Consider the following 22,080-nt stretch of genomic DNA (forward strand, 5'->3'; position numbering starts at 1 on the left):
TGGCATCTTACATAGTGCCCCTGGAAAATGCCCATGGTCCCATCACACTCAATTAGCTTGGGTTGAACTGCTTGGGTTGACCGTCTTCACTGGTTGGAACCGTTAAATGTGTAATTTCCCCATTTTCTTCTTCTTGAGATGACCTTATGGCCCAAAATGCTAATTGATTCCTATTGTCATTGTATCTTTAAATTAAGACCATAGAGTGAGGACATCCTGATGCCATGGATGACTTTACCTAAAGATCTGCTGTTCATTCTCACATCGAGCAGGTTCTGCAAACATCTAGCCCATATTTCCAGAGGCCTGTATCCCATTTCAGCCCGGGCTGTAAACAAAGGCTGAGTGTCACTGCATACAGGGTCTCAGGAGTGTCCGGGGCCCCCAACACATAGAGCAGGGGTGGGGAATTTTTTTTGTGCCAAGGGCCATTTGTATTGGGAAAAAAGCCTTTGGGGGCCATATGTAAAACTTTCTCTTACAAATTGTCCTGCTGCAGCCGCTGAATATGACTGACAGTCTCCGGCTGCTGGTGATTAAGTGAAATCTCGCGAGAGGTTGGTAGTTCTCACGAGATTCCTCTTAATCAACAGCAGCCGGAGACTGTCAGTCCTATTCAGCGGCAGCCACCGAAGCGCGGGACGGCTGCAGCAGGACAATTTGTAAGAGAAATTCCCCTGTTCTTGACTCCCAGCAAAGCCGCTGGGCGAGTGGGAGGGCCACTCAGACCAGCATACGGCCCCCGGGCCTGAGGTTCCCCACCCCTGACATAGAGGTTCGCTCAGCATGACATCTAAATATAAAGTGCATACGGAAAGTATTCACAGCGCTTCACTTTTTGCACATTTTGTTATGTTACAGCCTTATGCCAAAATGGAACAGATTTATTTTTCCCCTCAAAATTCTACACACAATACTCCATAATGACAATGTGAAAAAGTTTTGGGGAGATTTCTGCTAATTTATTAAAATAAAAACTAAGAAATCAAATGTATATAACTATTCAGCCGATGCTCTGTACTTTGTTGATGCACCTTTGGCAGCAATTACAGCCTCAAGTCTTCTTGCATTTGATGCCACAAGCTTGGCACATGTATCTTTGGCCAGTTTCACCCATTTCTCTTTGCAGCACCTCCCAAGCTCCATCAGGTTGGATGGGAAGCGTTGGTGCACAGCCATTTTCAGATCTCTCCAGAGATGTTCAATCAGATTCAAGTCTGGGCTCTGGCTGGGCCACTCAGGGACATTCAAAGAGTTGTCTTCTAGCCACTCCTTTGATATCTTGGTCGCGTGCTTAGGGGCATTCTCCTGCTGAAAGATGAACCGTCACCCCAGTCTGAGGTCAAGGGCACTCTGGAGGTTTTCATCCAGGATGTCTCTGCATTCATCTTTCCCTCCATCCTGACTAGTCTCCCTGTTCCTGTCGCTGATCCCCACAGCATGATGCTGCCACCACCACCATGCCTCACCGGACTAGTCTTCTAGTTCCTGCCGCTGATCCCCGCAGCATGATGCTGCCACCACCACCATGCCTCACCGGACTAGTCTCCCAGGTCCTGCCGCTGATCCCCACAGCATGATGCTGCCACCACCATGCCTCACCTGACTAGTCTCCCAGTTCCTGCCGCTGATCCCCGCAGCATGATGCTGCTACCACCATGGTTCACTTGACTAGTCTCCCAGTTCCTGCCGCTGATCCCCGCAGCATGATGCTGCTACCACCATGCTTCACTTGACAGGTCTCCCAGTTCCTGCCGCTGATCCCCACAGCATGATGCTGCCACCACCATGCCTCACCTGACTAGTCTCCCAGTTCCCTGTCGCTGATCCCCAAAGCATGATGCTGACACCACCATGCCTCACCTGACTAGTCTTCCTGTTCCTGCCGCTGATCCCCAAAGCATGATGCTGCCACCACCACCATGCCTCCCCTGACTAGTCTCCCAGTTACTGCCGCTGATCCCCACAGCATGATGCTGCCACCACCATGCCTCACCTGACTAGTCTCTGAGGTCCTGCCGCTGATCCCCACAGCATGATGCTGCCACCACCACCATGCCTCACCTGACTAGTCTCCCAGTTCCTGATGCTGATCCCCACAGCATGATGCTGCCACCACCATGCCTCACCTGACTAGTCTCCCAGTTCCTGTTCCTGCTGCTGATCCCCACAGCATGATGCTGCCACCACCATGCCCACCTGACTAGTCTCCCAGTTCCTGCTGCTGATCCCCACAGCATGATACTGCCACCACCACCATGCCTCACCTGACTAGTCTCCCAGTTCCTGCTGCTGATCCCCACAGCATGATGCTGCCACCAACATGCCTCACCTGACTAGTCTCCCAGATCCTGCCGCTGATCCCCACAGCATGATGCTGCCACCACCATGCCTCACCTGACTAGTCTCCCAGATCCTGCCGCTGATCCCCGCAGCATGATGCTGCCACCACCATGCCCACCTGACTAGTCTCCCAGTTCCTGCTGCTGATCCCCACAGCATGATGCTGCCACCACCATGCCTCCCCTGACTAGTCTCCCTGTTCCTGCCGCTGATCTCCACAGCACGATGCTGCCACCACCATGTCTCCCCTGACTAGTCTCCCTGTTCCTGCCGCTGATCTCCACAGCATGATGCTGCCACCACCATGCCCACCTGACTAGTCTCTCAGTTCCTGCTGCTGATCCCCACAGAATGATACTGCCACCACCACCATGCCTCACCTGACTAGTCTCCCAGATCCTGCCGCTGATCCCCACAGCATGATACTGCCACCACCACCATGCCTCACCTGACTAGTCTTCCAGTTCCTGCCGCTGATCCCTACAGCATGATGCTGCTACCACCATGCCTCACTTGACTAGTCTCCCAGTTCCTGTCGCTGATCCCCACAGCATGATGCTGCCACCACCATGCCTCACCTGACTAGTCTCCCAGGTCCTGCCGCTGATCCCCACAGCATGATGCTGCCACCACCATGCCTCACCTGACTAGTCTCCCAGTTCCTGCTGCTGATCCCCACAGCATGATGCTGCCACCACCACCATGCCTCACCTGACTAGTCTCCCAGTTACTGCCGCTGATCCCCACAGCATGATGCTGCCACAACCATGCCTCACCTGACTTGTCTCCCAGGTCCTGCTGCTGATCCCCACAGCATGATGCTGCCACCACCACCATGCCTCACCTGACTAGTCTCCCAGTTCCTGTTCCTGCTGCTGATCCCCACAGCATGATGCTGCCACCACCATGCCCACCTGACTAGTCTCCCAGTTCCTGCTGCTGATCCCCACAGAATGATACTGCCACCACCACCATGCCTCACCTGACTAGTCTCCCAGATCCTGCCGCTGATCCCCACAGCATGATACTGCCACCACCACCATGCCTCACCTGACTAGTCTTCCAGTTCCTGCCGCTGATCCCCACAGCATGATGCTGCTACCACCATGCCTCACTTGACTAGTCTCCCAGTTCCTGTCGCTGATCCCCACAGCATTATGCTGCCACCACCATGCCTCACCTGACTAGTCTCCCAGGTCCTGCCGCTGATCCCCACAGCATGATGCTGCCACCACCATGCCTCACCTGACTAGTCTCCCAGTTCCTGCTGCTGATCCCCACAGCATGATGCTGCCACCACCACCATGCCTCACCTGACTAGTCTCCCAGTTACTGCCGCTGATCCCCACAGCATGATGCTGCCACCACCATGCCTCACCTGACTTGTCTCCCAGGTCCTGCTGCTGATCCCCACAGCATGATGCTGCCACCACCACCATGCCTCACCTGACTAGTCTCCCAGTTCCTGCTGCTGATCCCCACAGCATGATACTGCCACCACCACCATGCCTCACCTGACTAGTCTCCCAGTTCCTGCTGCTGATCCCCACAGCATGATGCTGCCACCAACATGCCTCACCTGACTAGTCTCCCAGATCCTGCCGCTGATCCCCACAGCATGATGCTGCCACTACCATGCCTCACCTGACTAGTCTCCCAGATCCTGCCGCTGATCCCCGCAGCATGATGCTGCCACCACCATGCCTCACCAGACTAGTCTCCCAGTTACTGCCGCTGATCCCCACAGCATGATGCTGCCACCACCATGCCTCACCTGACTAGTCTCCCAGATCCTGCCGCTGATCCCCACAGCATGATACTGCCACCACCACCATGCCTCACCTGATTAGTCTTCCAGTTCCTGCCGCTGATCCTTACAGCATGATGCTGCTACTACCATGCCTCACTTGACTAGTCTCCCAGTTACTGCCGCTGATCCCCACAGCATGATGCTGCCACCACCATGCCTCACCTGACTAGTCTCCCAGTTCCTGTCGCTGATCCACACAGCACGATGCTGCCACCACCATGCCTCACCTGACTAGTCTCCCAGTTCCTGCTGCTGATCCCCACAGCATGATGCTGCCACCACCACCATGCCTCACCTGACTAGTCTCCCAGTTACTGCCGCTGATCCCCACAGCATGATGCTGCCACCACCATGCCTCACCTGACTAGTCTCCCAGTTCCTGCTGCTGATCCCCACAGCATGATGCTGCCACCACCACCATGCCTCACCTGACTAGTCTCCCAGTTCCTGCTGCTGATCCCCACAGCATGATGCTGCCACCACCAACATGCCTCACCTGACTAGTCTCCCAGATCCTGCCACTGATCCCCACAGCATGATGCTGCCACCACCAACATGCCTCACCTGACTAGTCTCCCAGGTCCTGCCACTGATCCCCACAGCATGATGCTGCCACCACCTTGCCTCTCCTGACTAGTCTCCCAGTTACTGCCGCTGATCCCCACAGCATGATGCTGCCACCACCATGTCTCACCTGACTAGTCTCCCAGTTCCTGCCACTGATAAACATCCCCACAGCATGATGCTGCCACCACCATGCCTCACCTGACTAGTCTCCCAGTTCCTGCCACTGATAAACATCCCCACAGCATGATGCTGCCACCACCATGCGGGCACTGTAGGGATGGTACTGGCCTGGGGATGAGCGGTGCCCGGTTTCCTCCAAACCTGACGCCTGGCATTCACCACAAAAAGTTAAATCTTTGTCTAATTAGACCAGAGAATTTTGTTTCTCATGGTCTGAGAGTATTTCAGGTGCATTTTGTCAAACTCCAGGGGTGCTGCCATGTGCTTTATACTAAGGAGTGGCTTCCTTCTGGCCACTCTACCATACAGGGGACTTGAGATTCCCCTAAAACTTACTTCAATATTCTATTCAGGTGTGCACATAAAGGTATCTTTAACAAAGACTTCAGAGTATAGCATAGCAATGAACTTACATTAAAGTTCTGACCTGCGTTCCTATAATGGTTTATTTATCCCCATATACCGGCAAGCAGGCGATGATGAAATGAACAGGATTTATTCCAATACAAACGTAATCCAGGCAACGAATACAAGATTAAAATATACAAAAACAAGGCGAAGCGGTGAGGGATCCTGGACAGAGCAGCTCCGGCGGCTATAACAGTGTCCCGATGTGAGTGCTGCAGACGCTATCAGTATGGACGGGTGACACTGAGATCAGAGTCCGTTCTTACTTTGATCTCTGTGACAAGTGCTGCTGTCCTCCACCCTCAGAAACCGCCAAATCAACGCGTTTCGGATGTAAACTATCCTTTTTCAAGATTGCAGCTGTCATTCCCGGCCCGGCTATTTGAGGGGAAGCAGGGTGTTTCACATGATCTTCAATACCCAACCAAATTAAACCTGTGCCCGGCTTTAATTATCTTGCATTCACCAGGGCTATTCGGCATTTCATTTAATGTTATACAATAATCAAATTGATACAATGTTGCAAAGTAGAACAGAATATTGGATACATTTAAAAATAAGCAATAATTGGATACACATTCCTGTATTCAATCCAGAGTACAGTCCAAAATAGAAGATAGAATGAAAGAGTGAGAGAGTCCTTATGCTGTGTTCAACATTATATAGGGCCCAGACAAAAGGGGACAGTAAAGTTCTCCACAGCTGTGTCTTTATCCACAGGCTTCGTCATAGGTCTAGGGGTCATGCTGTGTGACCTGTTTTATCCGGAACTTTCAGCCATACTGTCCTCATGGCCATGTAAAACATTAGATATGTATTTGGTCCCTAACTTTTGACTGGTACAATCACCGGAGCGCTGCGCATGAGAGACGGAACACACAGATGCGAATTATGTCCAGGGGAAATCGTGTTTTACCATTTATACTATGTGTAGCGAATTTAAACCATATAAGTATATTTTATTATTTGTGCGTGTGGGAAATGAATTTATGTGTATTAGGGTGTAACGATCAGATCAGGTGATCGATCAAATTAACGTATGCCTCCTGTTATGATTATCTGTTCAAGCAATGTATGTCTGATATTGGTGTAATAGTTATGTCTCCTGTGAGTATTGGAATCAGGACATGTCTTGTATGTAAACTGTAGGTGACCCTGGTTTGAGTTTGAGGCCTGTATCCCCTCAGTGTGACATCTGTGGACTCCTCCGGAGTCAGGATGTAAGATAAGATCTGAGCCCCTCATAAACCATGGTCCAGAAGAAGAGGTTAGAGTTTGTCCCCTTCCTTAACATCTCTTATCAGTGGGTCTGCTATGCAAGGAAAGAGGATCAATCACTTTGAAAACAGCAGACTGTACATTGCCAGGGACCTTCCACACTCCTTCAGCATGGAAAGAGTGGAATCCCAAGGGTGGGAGGGATGAGGGAGTCTGCAAGGTATAACTAAGACCCTTCTCCCTATAGTCAGAGTCACTACCTGGGGGTCTAGCAAAACAGGCTGTAGGCGACGAGAGATTTCTTGTGGAGGACCCCCCCACGTCAGGATCTGTATTTAAGTGTAAGATAGGTTCTGTCTTTTTTCCCTTTTTATTTTTGAAATTGCATTTAAAAATCGTGTGTACTTTTAAAATCACTGTAAAATCTTGTAACTATTTTGCTCAGATTGACGTATCGGAGCAGGCGACCGGTGGGTCCGTGACATAGGGCGAGATGTATCAAACGGAAAATGCGGTAAAACCCCGGTTTTACCGCATTTTCCAATGTATCAAAAATGATACCGCATTGAAAGGTATCGCCACCTTTGGGTGGCGATACCCTATAGAAGCCTATGGACTTCTTTTCGACGCCCGCCGACGCAAACCCGCCGCCTCGCCGACCCCCTCTTGGGCTTACCTTCCTGAAAGGTCCTCCTGGACCCTGGAAGGTAAACCCCTCCTCCCCCTAGTGAATCAGCCAGACATCCTTCCGGCTGCAGGGGGGAGGAGGAGGCGCCGGGGACAGCATGCTTAGCTGTCCCCGGCATGAGGGGAGAGCCAGGCGGCAGGGAGGTGACGGAGACCCCTGGCATCGCGGCGGGGGGGCCACGAAGGGCGGCCATGTATTTTAATACATCCCGCCCTTAGTATAGCTGCGCACAGGGTTCGCATAATTACTCCTACTGGTTCCTATACTCTATTTACGTAACTCTGCGAACCAAAATGGCGGCCATACTATTCTACTGTGGGGTATATATAACTCGACTTCGACAGGAGCAATGTGTTTCACATAGAAGGTATTCGAAATGATCCACTGTAGGAGTCTCCTATATCATTCCCTAATTGGTCATTGAGGGGGTAATTCGGCACCGATTCGCTAAGCAGTAAACGACTGCTGCTTAGTGAGCGTTGTTGAATGAGGCCCTAAGAGTGGGACTGGGAATTATATGGATACGTGCAACATTTATAATTATTACTAACAATAATTAGTCTATTTTACATGTGATACATATTATGTTCTATGCTCACAATGAGATTTTGTCATGAAGCCATACATTTGCCGTTGATACAAAGTATTTGGAAAACTAAGAGATAGAGGACGAGTTCTAGAGAATCCCAAAAGATAAGTAAAAACCAGCAACAAATTATTTATATAGCATCGATGATCAGGAATGTGCGCATCACGCAACCTCTGACCTGTGACACGGGATTTCCAACCAGGAGAAAGATAGAAGCGAAGCAGTGACTCCGACCGGGGGCTCAGCAGCGCTGGGATTCGGGCGCCTGCAGTGTCTGTGGGGATTATCAGCGGCAGCGGGGATCCTGACAAGTATAGTAAGATGTTAAAGTGGGGACATGCACTACATGTGGGGTGGGTGGGGGTTTCTCCAGTCCACATGGGAGGCTTCTGCTATACTTTTACATGGGGGGGAGGGGGAAGTGGGCATCTTCACAAGTGTAATGTCATCCCACTTGCTGCTTGTGATTTGTGCCTCCCTTAACAGTACATATATATATATTTAATTGGGCACAAAACTCCATCACAGGCAGCACCTGAGCCGACATTACACTTGTGAAGAGAATTTTGGTGCATTCTGTGTGATTTATTGCGATTTTTGGCGCATTCTGTGTGACATACTGTAATGAGAACAATGGGCGTATTGCACTGGGAGGTGAATATTTTGCACAGGGGGAGATTCCAGCAGATCCCCAGTAAGTAAGTGTACAAAAAGTAGATCCTGGGTTCCAAAAGTCCGGCTACCCCTGTCCTGGAGACTGGGTCATGTTGGGAGGTATGATACAGTGTGCGTGTGTGTATATATAGTGTGTGTGTATGTATATAGTGTGTATGTATATATAGTGTGTGTGTATATGTATATATAATGTGTGTATAGTGTGTGTATGTATATATAGTGTGTTTGTATATGTATTTATAGTGTGTGTATATGTATATATAGTGTGTGTATGTATAGTATATGTATATATAGCGTGTGTGTATATATAGTGTGTGTGTATGTATAGTGTATGTATATATAGTGTGTGTATGTATGTATAGTGTGTGTGTATAGTGTATGTATATATAGTGTGTGTATATGTATGTATAGTGTGTGTATGTATATATAGTGTGTGTATATGTATATATAATGTGTGTATATGTATAGTGTATGTATATATATATATATATATATATATATATATAGTGTGTGTGTATGTATATAGAGTATATATATATATATATATATATATATATATATATATATATTGCGTGTGTGTATGTATAGTATATGTATATATAGTGTGTGTGTATGTATATATAGTGCGTGTATGTATATATATAGTGTGTGTGTGTATGTATAGTGTATGAATGTATATATAGTGTGTGTATATGTATAGTGTATGTATATAGTGTGTGTGAGACGGGAGCAGTGCGCAGCCGCAGTACCGATGTCCCCTCTCACATGCCCACACTAACGCCCCCTCCCCAGTGCTGCGCATGCGTCGCCTCCTCCCAGGGTATCACCGCGCATGCGTCACCTCTCCCATTGTAATGCGCATGCGTCACCTCTCCCATTGTAATGCGCATGCGTCACCTCCTCCCATTGTACCCGCGCGCATGCGTCACCTGCTCCCATTGTAATGCGCATGCGTCACCTCTCCCATTGTAATGCGCACGCGTCACCTCCTCCCATTGTACCCGCGCGCATGCGCCCTGTCCCCGGCCTGTGCTGCTCTTGCGGCATCCCCGGTGCAGGTTACGGAGGGAGCGGCCCGGCTGTGTAACGGAGAGGGAGACCCCTGCACCCCGCACTCACGGGAGCTCCATGAGGCTGTCTTCACGTAACCGATGTGATGTCACTACCGACATGACGTCACCGATGCGAAATCACCCCCTGTATGAGGTCACGGCTGTGATACCATCGCTTGTATGACATCATTTGTGTGGTACCATCCCTTGTATGACGTCATTTGTGTGGTACCATCCCTTGTATGACGTCACTCATGTGCTACCATCCTCTGGATGTGTAGTAGCATCAACTTTATGATTCATTGTATATCATCCCCTGTGTGAGGTCACTGGCGTGATACCGTCCCCTGTGTGAGGTCACTGGCGTGATACCGTCCCCTGTGTGAGGTCACTGGCGTGATACCGTCCCCTGTGTGAGGTCACTGGCGTGATACCGTCCCCTGTGTGAGGTCACTGGCGTGGTACCGTCCCCTGTGTGAGGTCACTGGCGTGATACCGTCCCCTGTGTGAGGTCACTGGCGTGATACCGTCCCCTGTGTGAGGTCACTGGCGTGATACCGTCCCCTGTGTGAGGTCACTGGCGTGATACCGTCCCCTGTGTGAGGTCACTGGCGTGATACCGTCCCCTGTGTGAGGTCACTGTTGTGATATTGTCCCCTATATGACATCACTGGTGTGATACCAACCCCAGGGTTACGTGATGACAGCCATGGCGGATTCCATCCGGCTGGATAATAAGAACACCCTGAAGAAGACGAAGTTCGACTTGCGCATTGTCCAGTCGTACCTGTGCCGGGTGCAGGAGCAACGTCCACTGCTTACCATCCCTGTAGGTGAGCTGGACACCCACCTGGCCAACTTCATCCGCTCCCACCGCAAGCAGGACGGCTCTGAGTATGAACCAGGGACCCTGCGTGGTATCCTGGGCAGCCTGGACCGCCATTTCGAGAAATGTGGCTACCCGCACGCCATCTACCGCTCTCGGGAGACCAAGTTCCTGAAGACGGTGAGCACCATGAAGGAGAAGCAGAGCTACCTGAAGACCATTGGTAAAGGGAACCACCCCAACCATGCCGAGCCACTGACCGAGAGGGAGATTGAGCTCCTGTACTCCACCGGTGCCATCGGCCTCCACAGCCCCACCGCCCTTCTCCACATGCTGTTCTTTAACATTGGCCTCCATTTCAGCCTCCGCACCATGGAGCAGCACAGCCTGAAGTGGGGCGATATCGTACTGAAAGCCGACCCTCAGGGGAGGAAGTACCTGGAGCACACAAAGAAACTTACCCCAGGCCGGAACGGGGGAAAACTGCATCCAGCGCACATCTTAGCCATGCAGATCTACGAGAGCCCGGAGCAGCCTGAGAGAGATGTGGTCAAAGCCTATCAGAAGTACACCGCCGAGAGGCCAGAGAAGATGAAGTGCAAGGATGCCCCTTTTTACCTCACCCCGCAGCCGGACTGCAGGCCAGGATACGCCCGCTGGTTCAAAAACCTTCCCATGGGAGAGACCAGGATACGCAGTATTATGAAAAACCTGAAGATGGCGGCCGGGTTGTCTCCGAAAAGAAGGGTCACCAACCACTGTGCTCTGAAAAGTCCCAACATGAAGGGAAGTGGCAAGACCGTACCCCTGACACCCCCAATGAAATCTCCAAGAGGAAGCCGGCCTCTGAATGGCTGCCGGAGTAATGGCCATGCTGTGAAGATGGAAGGTATGTGATGTGGTGTGGGGGATATGGTGGTGTCTGGGATTGGGTGTAGCACAGAACTTACTAGAACACTTTGTGGTATTGTGTGTTTGGTCTGCTAAAGACCCACCACACAGGCCCACAGGGTCCAAATAAGAAGCGGTCCCTCCACATCCTGGTGGTCATGCTAGGTCCTGGCGCTACATAGGACCCCTGGGTAGTTTTGTGGGAAGCGCCTGGCATGTTCTGTGGCAGCTTTTGGTGAAGCTGTAAATCTGTCTCTGCAGGTGTGGACTCCTGCCGCGCCGATGATGGCACACACAGCGACGCTCTGTGCAAGGGTCCACATAAGGGCGACGTAGGTGCAAAAGAGCGCGGTGATGTCCTTTCTTCTCCGCCAGTCAGAAGCCCCAAAAACAAGACCATTAAGGAGGAGTGGGAGACAAAGGACTCTGCCGAACGTAGAGCGATCGCGGAGGATAAGAACTTTTTCCCCGGCCAGGTGCGTGGTGCGATCCTTCCGTTAAATGATGGGGCATCTCCTGTATATGTCAGTGTCATGCGCGGGTTTGCATATTTGGTATTCATTAATCTGTGTTGTCCCCTCATTTTCCTCCAGGGGTCAGTCATGTTCCAGGATGTGGCGGCCTCCTTCTCCGCTGAGGAGTGGGGGGTGTTAGAGGACTGGCAGAAAGAGCTGTACAAGAATGTGATGCGGGAGATCCACGCCGCAATGCAGGCCATGGGTACGTGAGACCTGTTCTGTGACATAACATAAATGACATTACTTCCTGTGCTTCATACAGATGTGTTATGTAGAGAGGAGGTGGCGGTGTGCTGCGTCGTACAGATGTCATGTGACCAGAGGTGTTATATAGAGAGGAGGTGACGCTGTGCTGCGTCGTACAGATGTCATGTGACCAGAGGTGTTATATAGAGAGGAGGTGGCGCTGTGCTGTGTCGTACAGATGTCATGTGACCTGAGGTGTTATATAGAGAGGAGGTGGCGGTGTGCTGCGTCGTACAGATGTCATGTGACCTGAGGTGTTATATAGAGAGGAGGTGACGCTGTGCTGCATCGTACAGACATCATGTGACCAGAGGTGTTATATAGAGAGGAGGTGACACTGTGCTGCGTCGTACAGATGTCATGTGACCAGAGGTGTTATATAGAGAGGAGGTGACACTGTGCTGCATCGTACAGACATCATGTGACCAGAGGTGTTATATAGAGAGGAGGTGGCGCTCTGCTGCGTTGTACAAACGTCATGTGACCTGAGGTGTTATATAGAGAGGAGGGGACGCTGTTCTGGGTTGTACAGACATCACATGACCAGAGGTGTTATATAGAGAGGAGGTGACATGTGCTGCGTCGTACAGACATCACGTGACCTGAGCTGTTCTATAGAGAGAGGAGGTGGTGCTGTGCTGCGTCGTACAGATGTCATGTGACCAGAGGTGTTATATAGAGAGGAGGTGGCGCTGTGCTGTGTCGTACAGATGTCATGTGACCTGAGGTGTTATATAGAGAGGAGGTGACATGTGCTGCATCATACAGACGTCACATGACCAGAGGTGTTATATAGAGAGGAGGTGACGGTGTGCTGCGTCGTACAGATGTCACATGACCAGAGGTGTTATATAGAGAGGAGGTGGTGCTGTGCTGCGTCGTACAGATGGCACGTGACCAGAGGTGTTCTATAGAGAGAGGAGGTGGTGCTGTGCTGCGTCGTACAGATGGCATGTGTTATATAGAGGGAGGTGATGATTTGCCCCACTCATTTCCGCAGGGTATAAGATAGTGAACGCAGATGTTCTTCTGAAGATAAGAGATGGGGACCCTAATAAGAAATGTCCGGCTGAGGACCGGGAAGCTACAAGAGGTCAGTACCAGCCTTCTGCTGTCTGTGTCGGGTGATTGCTCCACGTCTCCAGCTCTCAGGGATGTCTCTGGGCCACTCATTGTAGTATCTTTCCCTAACACTGCGGGGTCTCTGGGGTCTCGTCTAGTCCCCTATGCAGGGAGGTAGACATGAGTCTACGTCGACAGGGTCATTAGGTCAACATGGGTTAGGTGAACAATCAAAAGGTTGACATTGGTTTTTTTTACTGTTTTTTTTTTCTGAGCCGACATGTGCCGACAGGCGGTATTTCATGCCCTACCGTCCACTAGGGCGTGGTGGGAGAATGTAATAGTCCCGAGCCATGCGAGGGGACGCGGTGCACTTTAACCTGTGTCCATGTCGGGTCAAAAAAACGTGAAAAACCCCATGTTGACCTAATGACCCTGTTGACTTAACCCATGTCGACTTAGACTCATGTCGACCTTCTTGGGTGTTGACCTAATGACTGTCTAAGAACTTGCTGGTGACCAATTGATCCGCATCTGTTAAGTTCATGTGTATAGTGGCCGGTGTCCGTGTTGTACGTGTCTGCGTGTCACTGCCATGTATAGTACCTGTCTGCGTGTCACCGCCGTGTAGCGCCATATGTCACTCAGACCCCTGTGTTCTCTCCATCAGTGCCAGGCGGAGGTCAGAGCATCAGTCCTGACATCTTACTGAGGATCAGACATGACGAGCTGCCGGACTGGAGGGACCTGGAGGTGCCGGAGAAGGAGGAGGAGGAGCTGGACACGTCTAACTCTAGTGAGTGAGCGTCTTACTGTGTGAGGTTGTGTCTGAGTGTGTGTGATGGGTTCTAGTAGTGGCCACACACACTGGGGCAGCCATGTTGTGGTATCAGGGGCGAGGGTTCTGAAAGCTGCCACTGCCGTGAATGCGCCCGGAAGTTGTCACCCCGTGCACCCATCCTCAGTTAACTTTGCCAATACTTAATTGTATTCATTCTATGCACTGTTTCCCTTAAGCAAAATGGTGGTGATGGGTGCACGGGGTGACAACTTCCGGGCGCGACCTCGGCAGTGGCCGGTTTCCACTCAGGAGGAGGATCTGGTGATGGCTAGCACCACAAGAATGTGAATTGTTTAATGTTAACTGCTGCCCTGACGAAAATGTGAATGACATTGAAACGTTGGCGTCATCTGGCCGTCTCCATGCTTATTTGTGACTGAGTGCTGCCGAATCACCTCTATATTGGGTCTACGCGTGGTACGAGGTATTCTCCGCGGCACCAGGATCATTACATCTGTGTTGTGGGAAAGGCCAGTAATACAAAGTAATGAAAGTAAAAATACCGCCCCCGGGTCTCCCGGTGTCACCACCAGTAATGCTCATTGTACTGTCCGTGGTGTGTGCGGACTATCCCTCCTCTCCTTACCGCCCCCAGGTCTCCCAGTGTCACCACCAGTAATGCTCACTGTACTGTCCGTGGTGTGTGCGGACTATCCCTCCTCTCCTTACCGCCCCCAGGTCTCCCAGTGTCACCACCAGTAATGCTCACTGTACTGTCTGTGGTGTGTGCGGACTATCAATCCTCTCCTTACCGCCCCCAGGTCTCCCAGTGTCACCACCAGTAATGCTCACTGTACTGTCCGTGGTGTGTGCGGACTATCCCTCCTCTCCTTACCGCCCCCAGGTCTCCCAGTGTCACCACCAGTAATGCTCACTGTACTGTCTGTGGTGTGTGCGGACTATCAATCCTCTCCTTACCGCCCCCAGGTCTCCCAGTGTCACCACCAGTAATGCTCACTGTACTGTCTGTGGTGTGTGCGGACTATCGCTCCTCTCCTTACCGCCCCCATGTCTCTGTGTCACCACCAGTAATGCTCACTGTACTGTCCGTGGTGTGTGCGGACTATCAATCCTCTTCTTACCGCCCCCAGGTCTCCCGGTGTCACCACCAGTAATGGTCGCTGTACTGTCCGTGGTGTGTGCGGACTATCACTCCTCTCCTTACTGCCCCCAGGTCTCCCGGTGTCACCACCAGTAATGCTCACTGTACTGTCCGTGGTGTGTGCGGACTATCGCTCCTCTCCTTACCGCCCCCAGGTCTCCCGGTGTCACCACCAGTAATGCTCACTGTACTGTCCGTGGTGTGTGCGCACTATCGCTCCTCTCCTTACCGCCCTCAGGTCTCCCGGTGTCACCACCAGTAATGCTCGCTGTACTGTTCGTGGTGTGTGCGGACTATCGCTCCTCTCCTCACCGCCCCCAGGTCTCCCAGTGTCACCACCAGTAATGCTCACTGTACTGTCCGTGGTGTGTGCGGACTATCACTCCTCTCCTTACCGCCCCCAGGTCTCCCGGTGTCACCACCAGTAATGCTCACTGTACTGTCCGTGGTGTGAGCGGACTATCGCTCCTCTCCTTACCGCCCCCAGGTCTCCCGGTGTCACCACCAGTAATGCTCACTGTACTGTCCGTGATGTGTGCGGGCTATCGCTCCTCTCCTTACCACCCCCAGGTCTCCCGGTGTCACCACCAGTAATGCTCACTGTACTGTCCGTGGTGTGTGCGGACTATCTCTCCTCTCCTTACTGCCCCCAGGTCTCCCGGTGTCACCACCAGTAATGCTCACTGTACTGTCCGTGATGTGTGCGGACTATCCCTCCTCTTCTTACCGTCCCCAGGTCTCCCAGTGTCACCACCAGTAATGCTCACTGTACTGTCCGTGGTGTGTGCGGACTATCTCTCCTCTCCTTACTGCCCCCAGGTCTCCCGGTGTCACCACCAGTAATGCTCACTGTACTGTCCGTGGTGTGTGCGGACTATCGCTCCTCTCCTTACCGTCCCCAGGTCTCCCAGTGTCACCACCAGTAATGCTCACTGTACTGTCCGTGGTGTGTGCGGACTATCAATCCTCTCCTTACCGCCCCCAGGTCTCCCGGTGTCACCACCAGTAATGCTCACTGTACTGTCTGTGGTGTGTGCGGACTATCGCTCCTCTCCTTACCGCCCCCATGTCTCTGTGTCACCACCAGTAATGCTCACTGTACTGTCCGTGGTGTGTGCGGACTATCTCTCCTCTCCTTACTGCCCCCAGGTCTCCCGGTGTCACCACCAGTAATGCTCACTGTACTGTCCGTGGTGTGTGCGGACTATCCCTCCTCTTCTTACTGCCCCCAGGTCTCCCAGTGTCACCACCAGTAATGGTCGCTGTGGTGTGTGCGGACTATCGCTCCTCTCCTTACCGACCCCAGGTCTCCCGGTGTCCCCACCAGTAATGCTCACTGTACTGTCCGTGGTGTGTGCGGGCTATCACTCCTCTCCTTACTGCCCCCAGGTCTCCCGGTGTCACCACCAGTAATGCTCGCTGTACTGTCCGTGGTTTGTGCGGACTATCGCTCCTCTCCTTACCGCCCTCAGGTCTCCCGGTGTCACCACCAGTAATGCTCACTGTACTGTCCGTGGTGTGTGCGGACTATCGCTCCTCTCCTTACCGTCTCCTGGTGTCACCACCAGTAATGCTCACTGTACTGTCCGTTGTGTGCGGACTATCAATCCTCTCCTTACCGCCCCCAGGTCTCCCGGTGTCACCACCAGTAATGCTCGCTGTACTGTCCGTGGTGTAAGCGGACTATCGCTCCTCTCCTTACCGTCCCCAGGTCTCCCGGTGTCACCACCAGTAATGCTCACTGTACTGTCCGTGGTGTGTGCAGACTATCACTCCTCTCCTTACTGCCCTCAGGTCTCCCAGTGTCACCACCTGTAATGGTCGCTGTGCTGTGTGCGGACTATCGCTCCTCTCCTTACCGCCCTCAGGTCTCCCGGTGTCACCACCAGTAATGGTCGCTGTTCTGTGTGCAGACTATCACGCCTCACCTTACTGTTTACAGGTCTCCCAGTCTTCGATCCTGATCTCTCCCAGTGGATATTTAGGGAACCAGACCTCAGTTCCCCGGAAGAGGAGAAAGACCCGACTCCTGACACAGGTTTGTTTCCCTAGTGCAGCCTCTAGGGCATGCTGGTACTTGTAGTTTTGCCTCACGTTGGCACAGTAGAGTGTGAGGTGTTGTGTTGTTGAGGCCGAGCATGTTCTTTAGATGTTGTGTTTCCGCAGATTATGGAGCTGGTTTGTCACATGTCCCCTCTTCATACAAAGAGCCCTTACCGGAGATTGCAGCTCTCTACAATCCCGGCTACACGGAGGGTCCCCGTCCTGGCAAGAGGAAGAGACGCCCGCCTCAGAGGAGGAGCAACGAGCAGAGGTCGGATTCAGATGGCGACACCGATGAGCCCACCCATCGGCTTCCTTGCCGGAACCTGGCTGCGGTGGAGAGGGCAGATTGGATGGCAGAGGACAAGTTGTACCAGTGCCCTCTGTGTGAGAGAACCTACAGCGACCGCTCCAATGAGACGTTTGTGTCCTGCCCTCACTGTAGTGGAGCCCCGAACACGCACTCGCTTTTCCACCGGCCGGTGGGCTCTGACACTTGTGCCGGCTTTCCCCAAACGCTACGCTTCGGTGACATCAGTGTGGATACCGGTTTCTCCCACCCAATGCAGGGGCCGGTAGGGTGAGCTGCTGGGCTCTCCTGTGACGTACACTGGATTTTAATTTATTAATGCCTCCTATAGAGACGAGAGAAGCCTGTTACTTCAGCACCAGAGTGGTCACCAGCATAGGATCCTCGTCACCGGGTGATTCCCTGCTATGTCATGAATCGCTGAGTTTGCCTCTAGAGACCTGAATGTGGGGCCATCTCCTATCTGAGGGTGATATCGCTGTGACATTCAGTAAATTATAGTTTTTCTCCCATCGGCCCCCTCAGACTGAGCATTCCGGAGCGGTTTGTGGCTTGTTTAGTTAAGGAGCAGGGAATGGCCTTGTAGATGTGGGTGAGCATTGCTGGGGACAGAAGTGTGCCTTAGTCTAAGATACCAGTCTTCCCAGAATCCTCTTAGCAGGACACATTCTATGTACATGTAGTAGACGCACTGACGCCGGTGCTGAGGGGTGCGGTCCCCAGCGTCTCTCACCCCAGCACTCGGCCCTCTATGCCTTGACGCAGTATTAGGTGACTGGTTTGGCTGATGAAGCCTTTGCTTCCAAGTTGTTGCACTGTATAATATTTATTTTAACTACTACTTTTTTATGTCTTGTCGTGTTCCCTGATCATAGAGGGAGCAGCCGTTACGTGAAGGCGGCAAATTTTCTAGCAAACGGATAGGATTCCGCAAGTGACGGCAAGTTGCCAGTAGGGGATATATGGCGCCGTACTAAAATGGGTGAAGAAATGCCACGCTGACTATAACACTGCCCCCGCAGAGCATCCTGGGTGCCTTCTGATATCCGCTCTCTCCTCCTCCATAAGTGCTGCCCCCTTACTTCCCCCACAGAGCGCCCCCTCCATGATATCTGGTCCCTCCTTCATAACCGCTGTCCCCTTCCCCCACAGAGCGCCCCCTCCCTGATATCTGCTCTCTCCTCCTCCATAAGCGCTGCCCCCTCCCTGATATCTCCTCTCTACTCCTCCATAAGCGCTGCCCCCTTACTTCCCTCGCAGAGCGTCCCCTCCCTGATATCTGCTCTCTCCTCCATAAGCGCTGTCCCCTTACTTCCCCCACAGAGCGTCCCCTCCCTGACATCTGGTCCCTCCTACATAACCGCTGTCCCCTTCCCCCGCAGAGCATCCCCTCCCTGATATCTGCTCTCTCCTCCTCCATAAGCGCTGTCCCCTTACTTCCCCCGCAGAGCGTCCCCTCCCTGATATCCGCTCTCTCCTCCTCCATAACCGCTGTCCCCTTACTTCCCTCCAGAGCGTCCCCTCCCTGATATCCGCACTCTCTCCTCATAAGCACTGTCCCCTTACTTCCCCCGCAGTGTCCCTTCCCCGATATCCGCTGTCTCCTCATTAGCGCTGTCCCTTTACTTTTTCCGCAATGTCCCCTCCCTGATATCCGCTCTCTCCTCCTCCATAAGCGCTGCCCCCTTATTTCCCCCGCAGAGTGTCCCCTCCCTGATATCCGCTCTCTCCTCCTCCATAAGCGCTTCCCCCGCACAGCGTCCCCTCCCTAATATCCGCTCTCTCCTCCATAAGTGCTGCCCCCTTATTTCCCCCGCAGAGTATCCCGTCCCTGATATCCACTCTCCTCATAAGCGCTGTCCATGCACCATACAGACTGCGGTGTGTCAGGTGCTAGACCGCTCTGTCCATGCACCATACAGACTACGGTGTGTCAGGTGCTAGACCGCTATGACCATGCACCATACAGACTGTGGGCTCTGACCATGCACCATACAGACTGCAGCATGTCAGGTACTAGACCGCTATGACCATGCACCATACAGACTGTGGTGTGTCAGGTGCTAGACCGCTCTGTCCATGCACCATACAGACTGCGGCGTGTCAGGTGCTAGACCGCTCTGTCCATGCACCATACAGACTGCGGTGTGTCATGTGCTAGACCGCTCTGTCCATGCACCATACAGACTGTTGGCTCTGACCATGCACCATACAGACTGTGGTGTGTCAGGTGCTAGACCGCTATGACCATGCACCATACAGACTGTGGGCTCTGACCATGCACCATACAGACTGCAGCATGTCAGGTACTAGACCGCTATGACCATGCACCATACAGACTGTGGTGTGTCAGGTGCTAGACCGCTCTGTCCATGCATACAGACTGCGGCGTGTCAGGTGCTAGACCGCTCTGTCCATGCACCATACAGACTGTTGGCTCTGACCATGCACCATACAGACTGTGGTGTGTCAGGTGCTAGACCGCTATGACCATGCACCATACAGACTGTGGGCTCTGACCATGCACCATACAGACTGCAGCATGTCAGGTACTAGACCGCTATGACCATGCACCATACAGACTTTGGTGTGTCAGGTGCTAGACCGCTCTGTCCATGCACCATACAGACTGCGGTGTCAGGTGTTAGACCGCTCTGTCCATGCACCATACAGACTGTGGGCTCTGACCATGCACCATACAGACTGCGGTGGGTCAGGTGCTAGACCTCTCTGACCATGCACCATACAGACTGTGGTGTGTCAGGTGCTAGACCGCTCTGGCCATGCACCATACAGACTGCGGCATGTCAGGTACTAGACTCTTCCGGCCAAGCACTGTACAGGCTGCTGCGTGTCAGATGCTAGACCGCTCTGTCCATGCACCATACAGACTACGGTGTGTCAGGTGCTAGACCGCTATGACCATGCACCATACAGACTGCGGCGTGTCAGGTGCTAGACTCTTCCGGCCAAGCACTGTACAGGCTGCTGGACAGATGCTAGACCCCTCTGCTCAGTGTGTCCAGAGCTGAAGTTATGTCCATTACCGGCACGGTGCAGGTGTAGGCCTCACTCACTACTGGTGTCAGTGCTGCAATATGTTACGTAGTTAGGATTTTGCATTTTATATATCTTTCTTACTGCCTGAATTCTGTAGTGTTAAGTTTAGCAATAAAACCTGTTTTTGGTTTTAAATAAAAACAAACTAAAACCATTTGTCTGTGTTACTGCCAGGTGTAGGCCGCACCTCTTACACAATAGGGCGGACAGGCGCCCCGCCTCACTGATTACTGCACCTGTGTTACTGCCAGGCGTAGGCCGCACCTCTTACACAATAGGATGGACAGGCGCCCCCGCCTCACTGATTACTGCACCTGTGTTACTGCCTGGTGTAGGCCGCACCTCTTACACAATAGGCCGGACAGACACCTCCGCCTCACTGATTACTGCACCTGTGTTACTGCCAGGTGTAGGCCGCACCTCTTACACAATAGGATGGACAGACGCCCCCGCCTCACTGATTACTGCACCTGTGTTACTGCCTGGTGTAGGCCGCACCTCTTACACAATAGGCCGGACAGACACCTCCGCCTCACTGATTACTGCACCTGTGTTACTGCCAGGCGTAGGCCGCACCTCTTACACAATAGGCCGGACAGGCATCACCGCCTCACTGATTACTGCACCTGTGTTACTGCCAGGCGTAGGCCGCACCTCTTACACAATAGGCCGGACAGGCATCACCGCCTCACTGATTACTGCACCTGTGTTACTGCCAGGCGTAGGCCGCACCTCTTACACAATAGGCCGGACAGGCATCACCGCCTCACTGATTACTGCACCTGTGTTACTGCCAGACGTAGGCCGCACCTCTTACACAATAGGATGGACAGGCATCACCGCCTCACTGATTACTGCACCTGTGTTACTGCCAGGCGTAGGCCGCACCTCTTACACAATAGGCCGGACAGGCATCACCGCCTCACTGATTACTGCATCTGTGTTACTGCCAGGCGTAGGCCGCACCTCTCACACAATAGGATGGACAGGCATCACCGCCTCACTGATTACTGCACCTTTGTTACTGCCAGGCGTAGGCCGCACCTCTTACACAATAGGCCGGACAGGCATCACCACCTCACTGATTACTGCATCTGTGTTACTGCCAGGCGTAGGCCGCACCTCTTACACAATAGACCGGACAGGCATCACCGCCTCACTGATTATTGCATCTGTGTTACTGCCAGGTGTAGGCCGCACCTCACACAATAGGCCGGACAGACACCTCCGCCTCACTGATTATTGCATCTGTGTTACTGCCAGGTGTAGGCCGCACCTCACACAATAGGCCGGACAGACGCCCCCGCCACACTGATTATTGCATCTGTGTTACTGCCAGGTGTAGGCCGCACCTCTTACAATAGGCCGGACAGATACCTCCGCCTCACTGATTATTGCATCTGTGTTACTGCCAGGTGTAGGCCGCACCTCACACAATAGGCCGGACAGACGCCCCCGCCACACTGATTAATGCATCTGTGTTACAGCCAGGTGTATGCTGCACCTCACACAATAGGCCGGACAGACGCCCCCGCCACACTGATTATTGCATCTGTGTTACTGCCAGGTGTAGGCAGCACCTTTTACAATAGGCCGGACAGACGCCCCCACCACACTGATTATTGCATCTGTGTTACTGTCAGGTGTAGGC

At 52.6% G+C, this 22,080-nt stretch overlaps 1 protein-coding gene across 1 annotated transcript; it reads left to right on the forward strand.

The window, feature by feature from the left end:
* The first annotated feature begins 9,456 nt into the window (after positions 1–9,456).
* LOC146064922 (uncharacterized) lies at positions 9,457–20,564 on the forward strand. The gene is made up of 7 exons (XM_083178938.1): positions 9,457–11,245; positions 11,509–11,723; positions 11,841–11,967; positions 13,012–13,104; positions 13,744–13,869; positions 16,959–17,054; positions 17,183–20,564. The coding sequence occupies exons 1-7, from the start codon at positions 10,231–10,233 to the stop codon at positions 17,641–17,643; spliced, it is 2,133 nt and encodes a 710-aa protein (XP_083035064.1). The 5' UTR covers positions 9,457–10,230; the 3' UTR covers positions 17,644–20,564.
* The last annotated feature ends 1,516 nt before the right edge of the window (positions 20,565–22,080 follow it).

The sequence above is a fragment of the Crinia signifera genome, chromosome 3 (genome assembly GCF_055691185.1).
Source record: "Crinia signifera chromosome 3, ASM5569118v1, whole genome shotgun sequence".
NCBI lineage: Eukaryota > Metazoa > Chordata > Amphibia > Anura > Myobatrachidae > Crinia > Crinia signifera.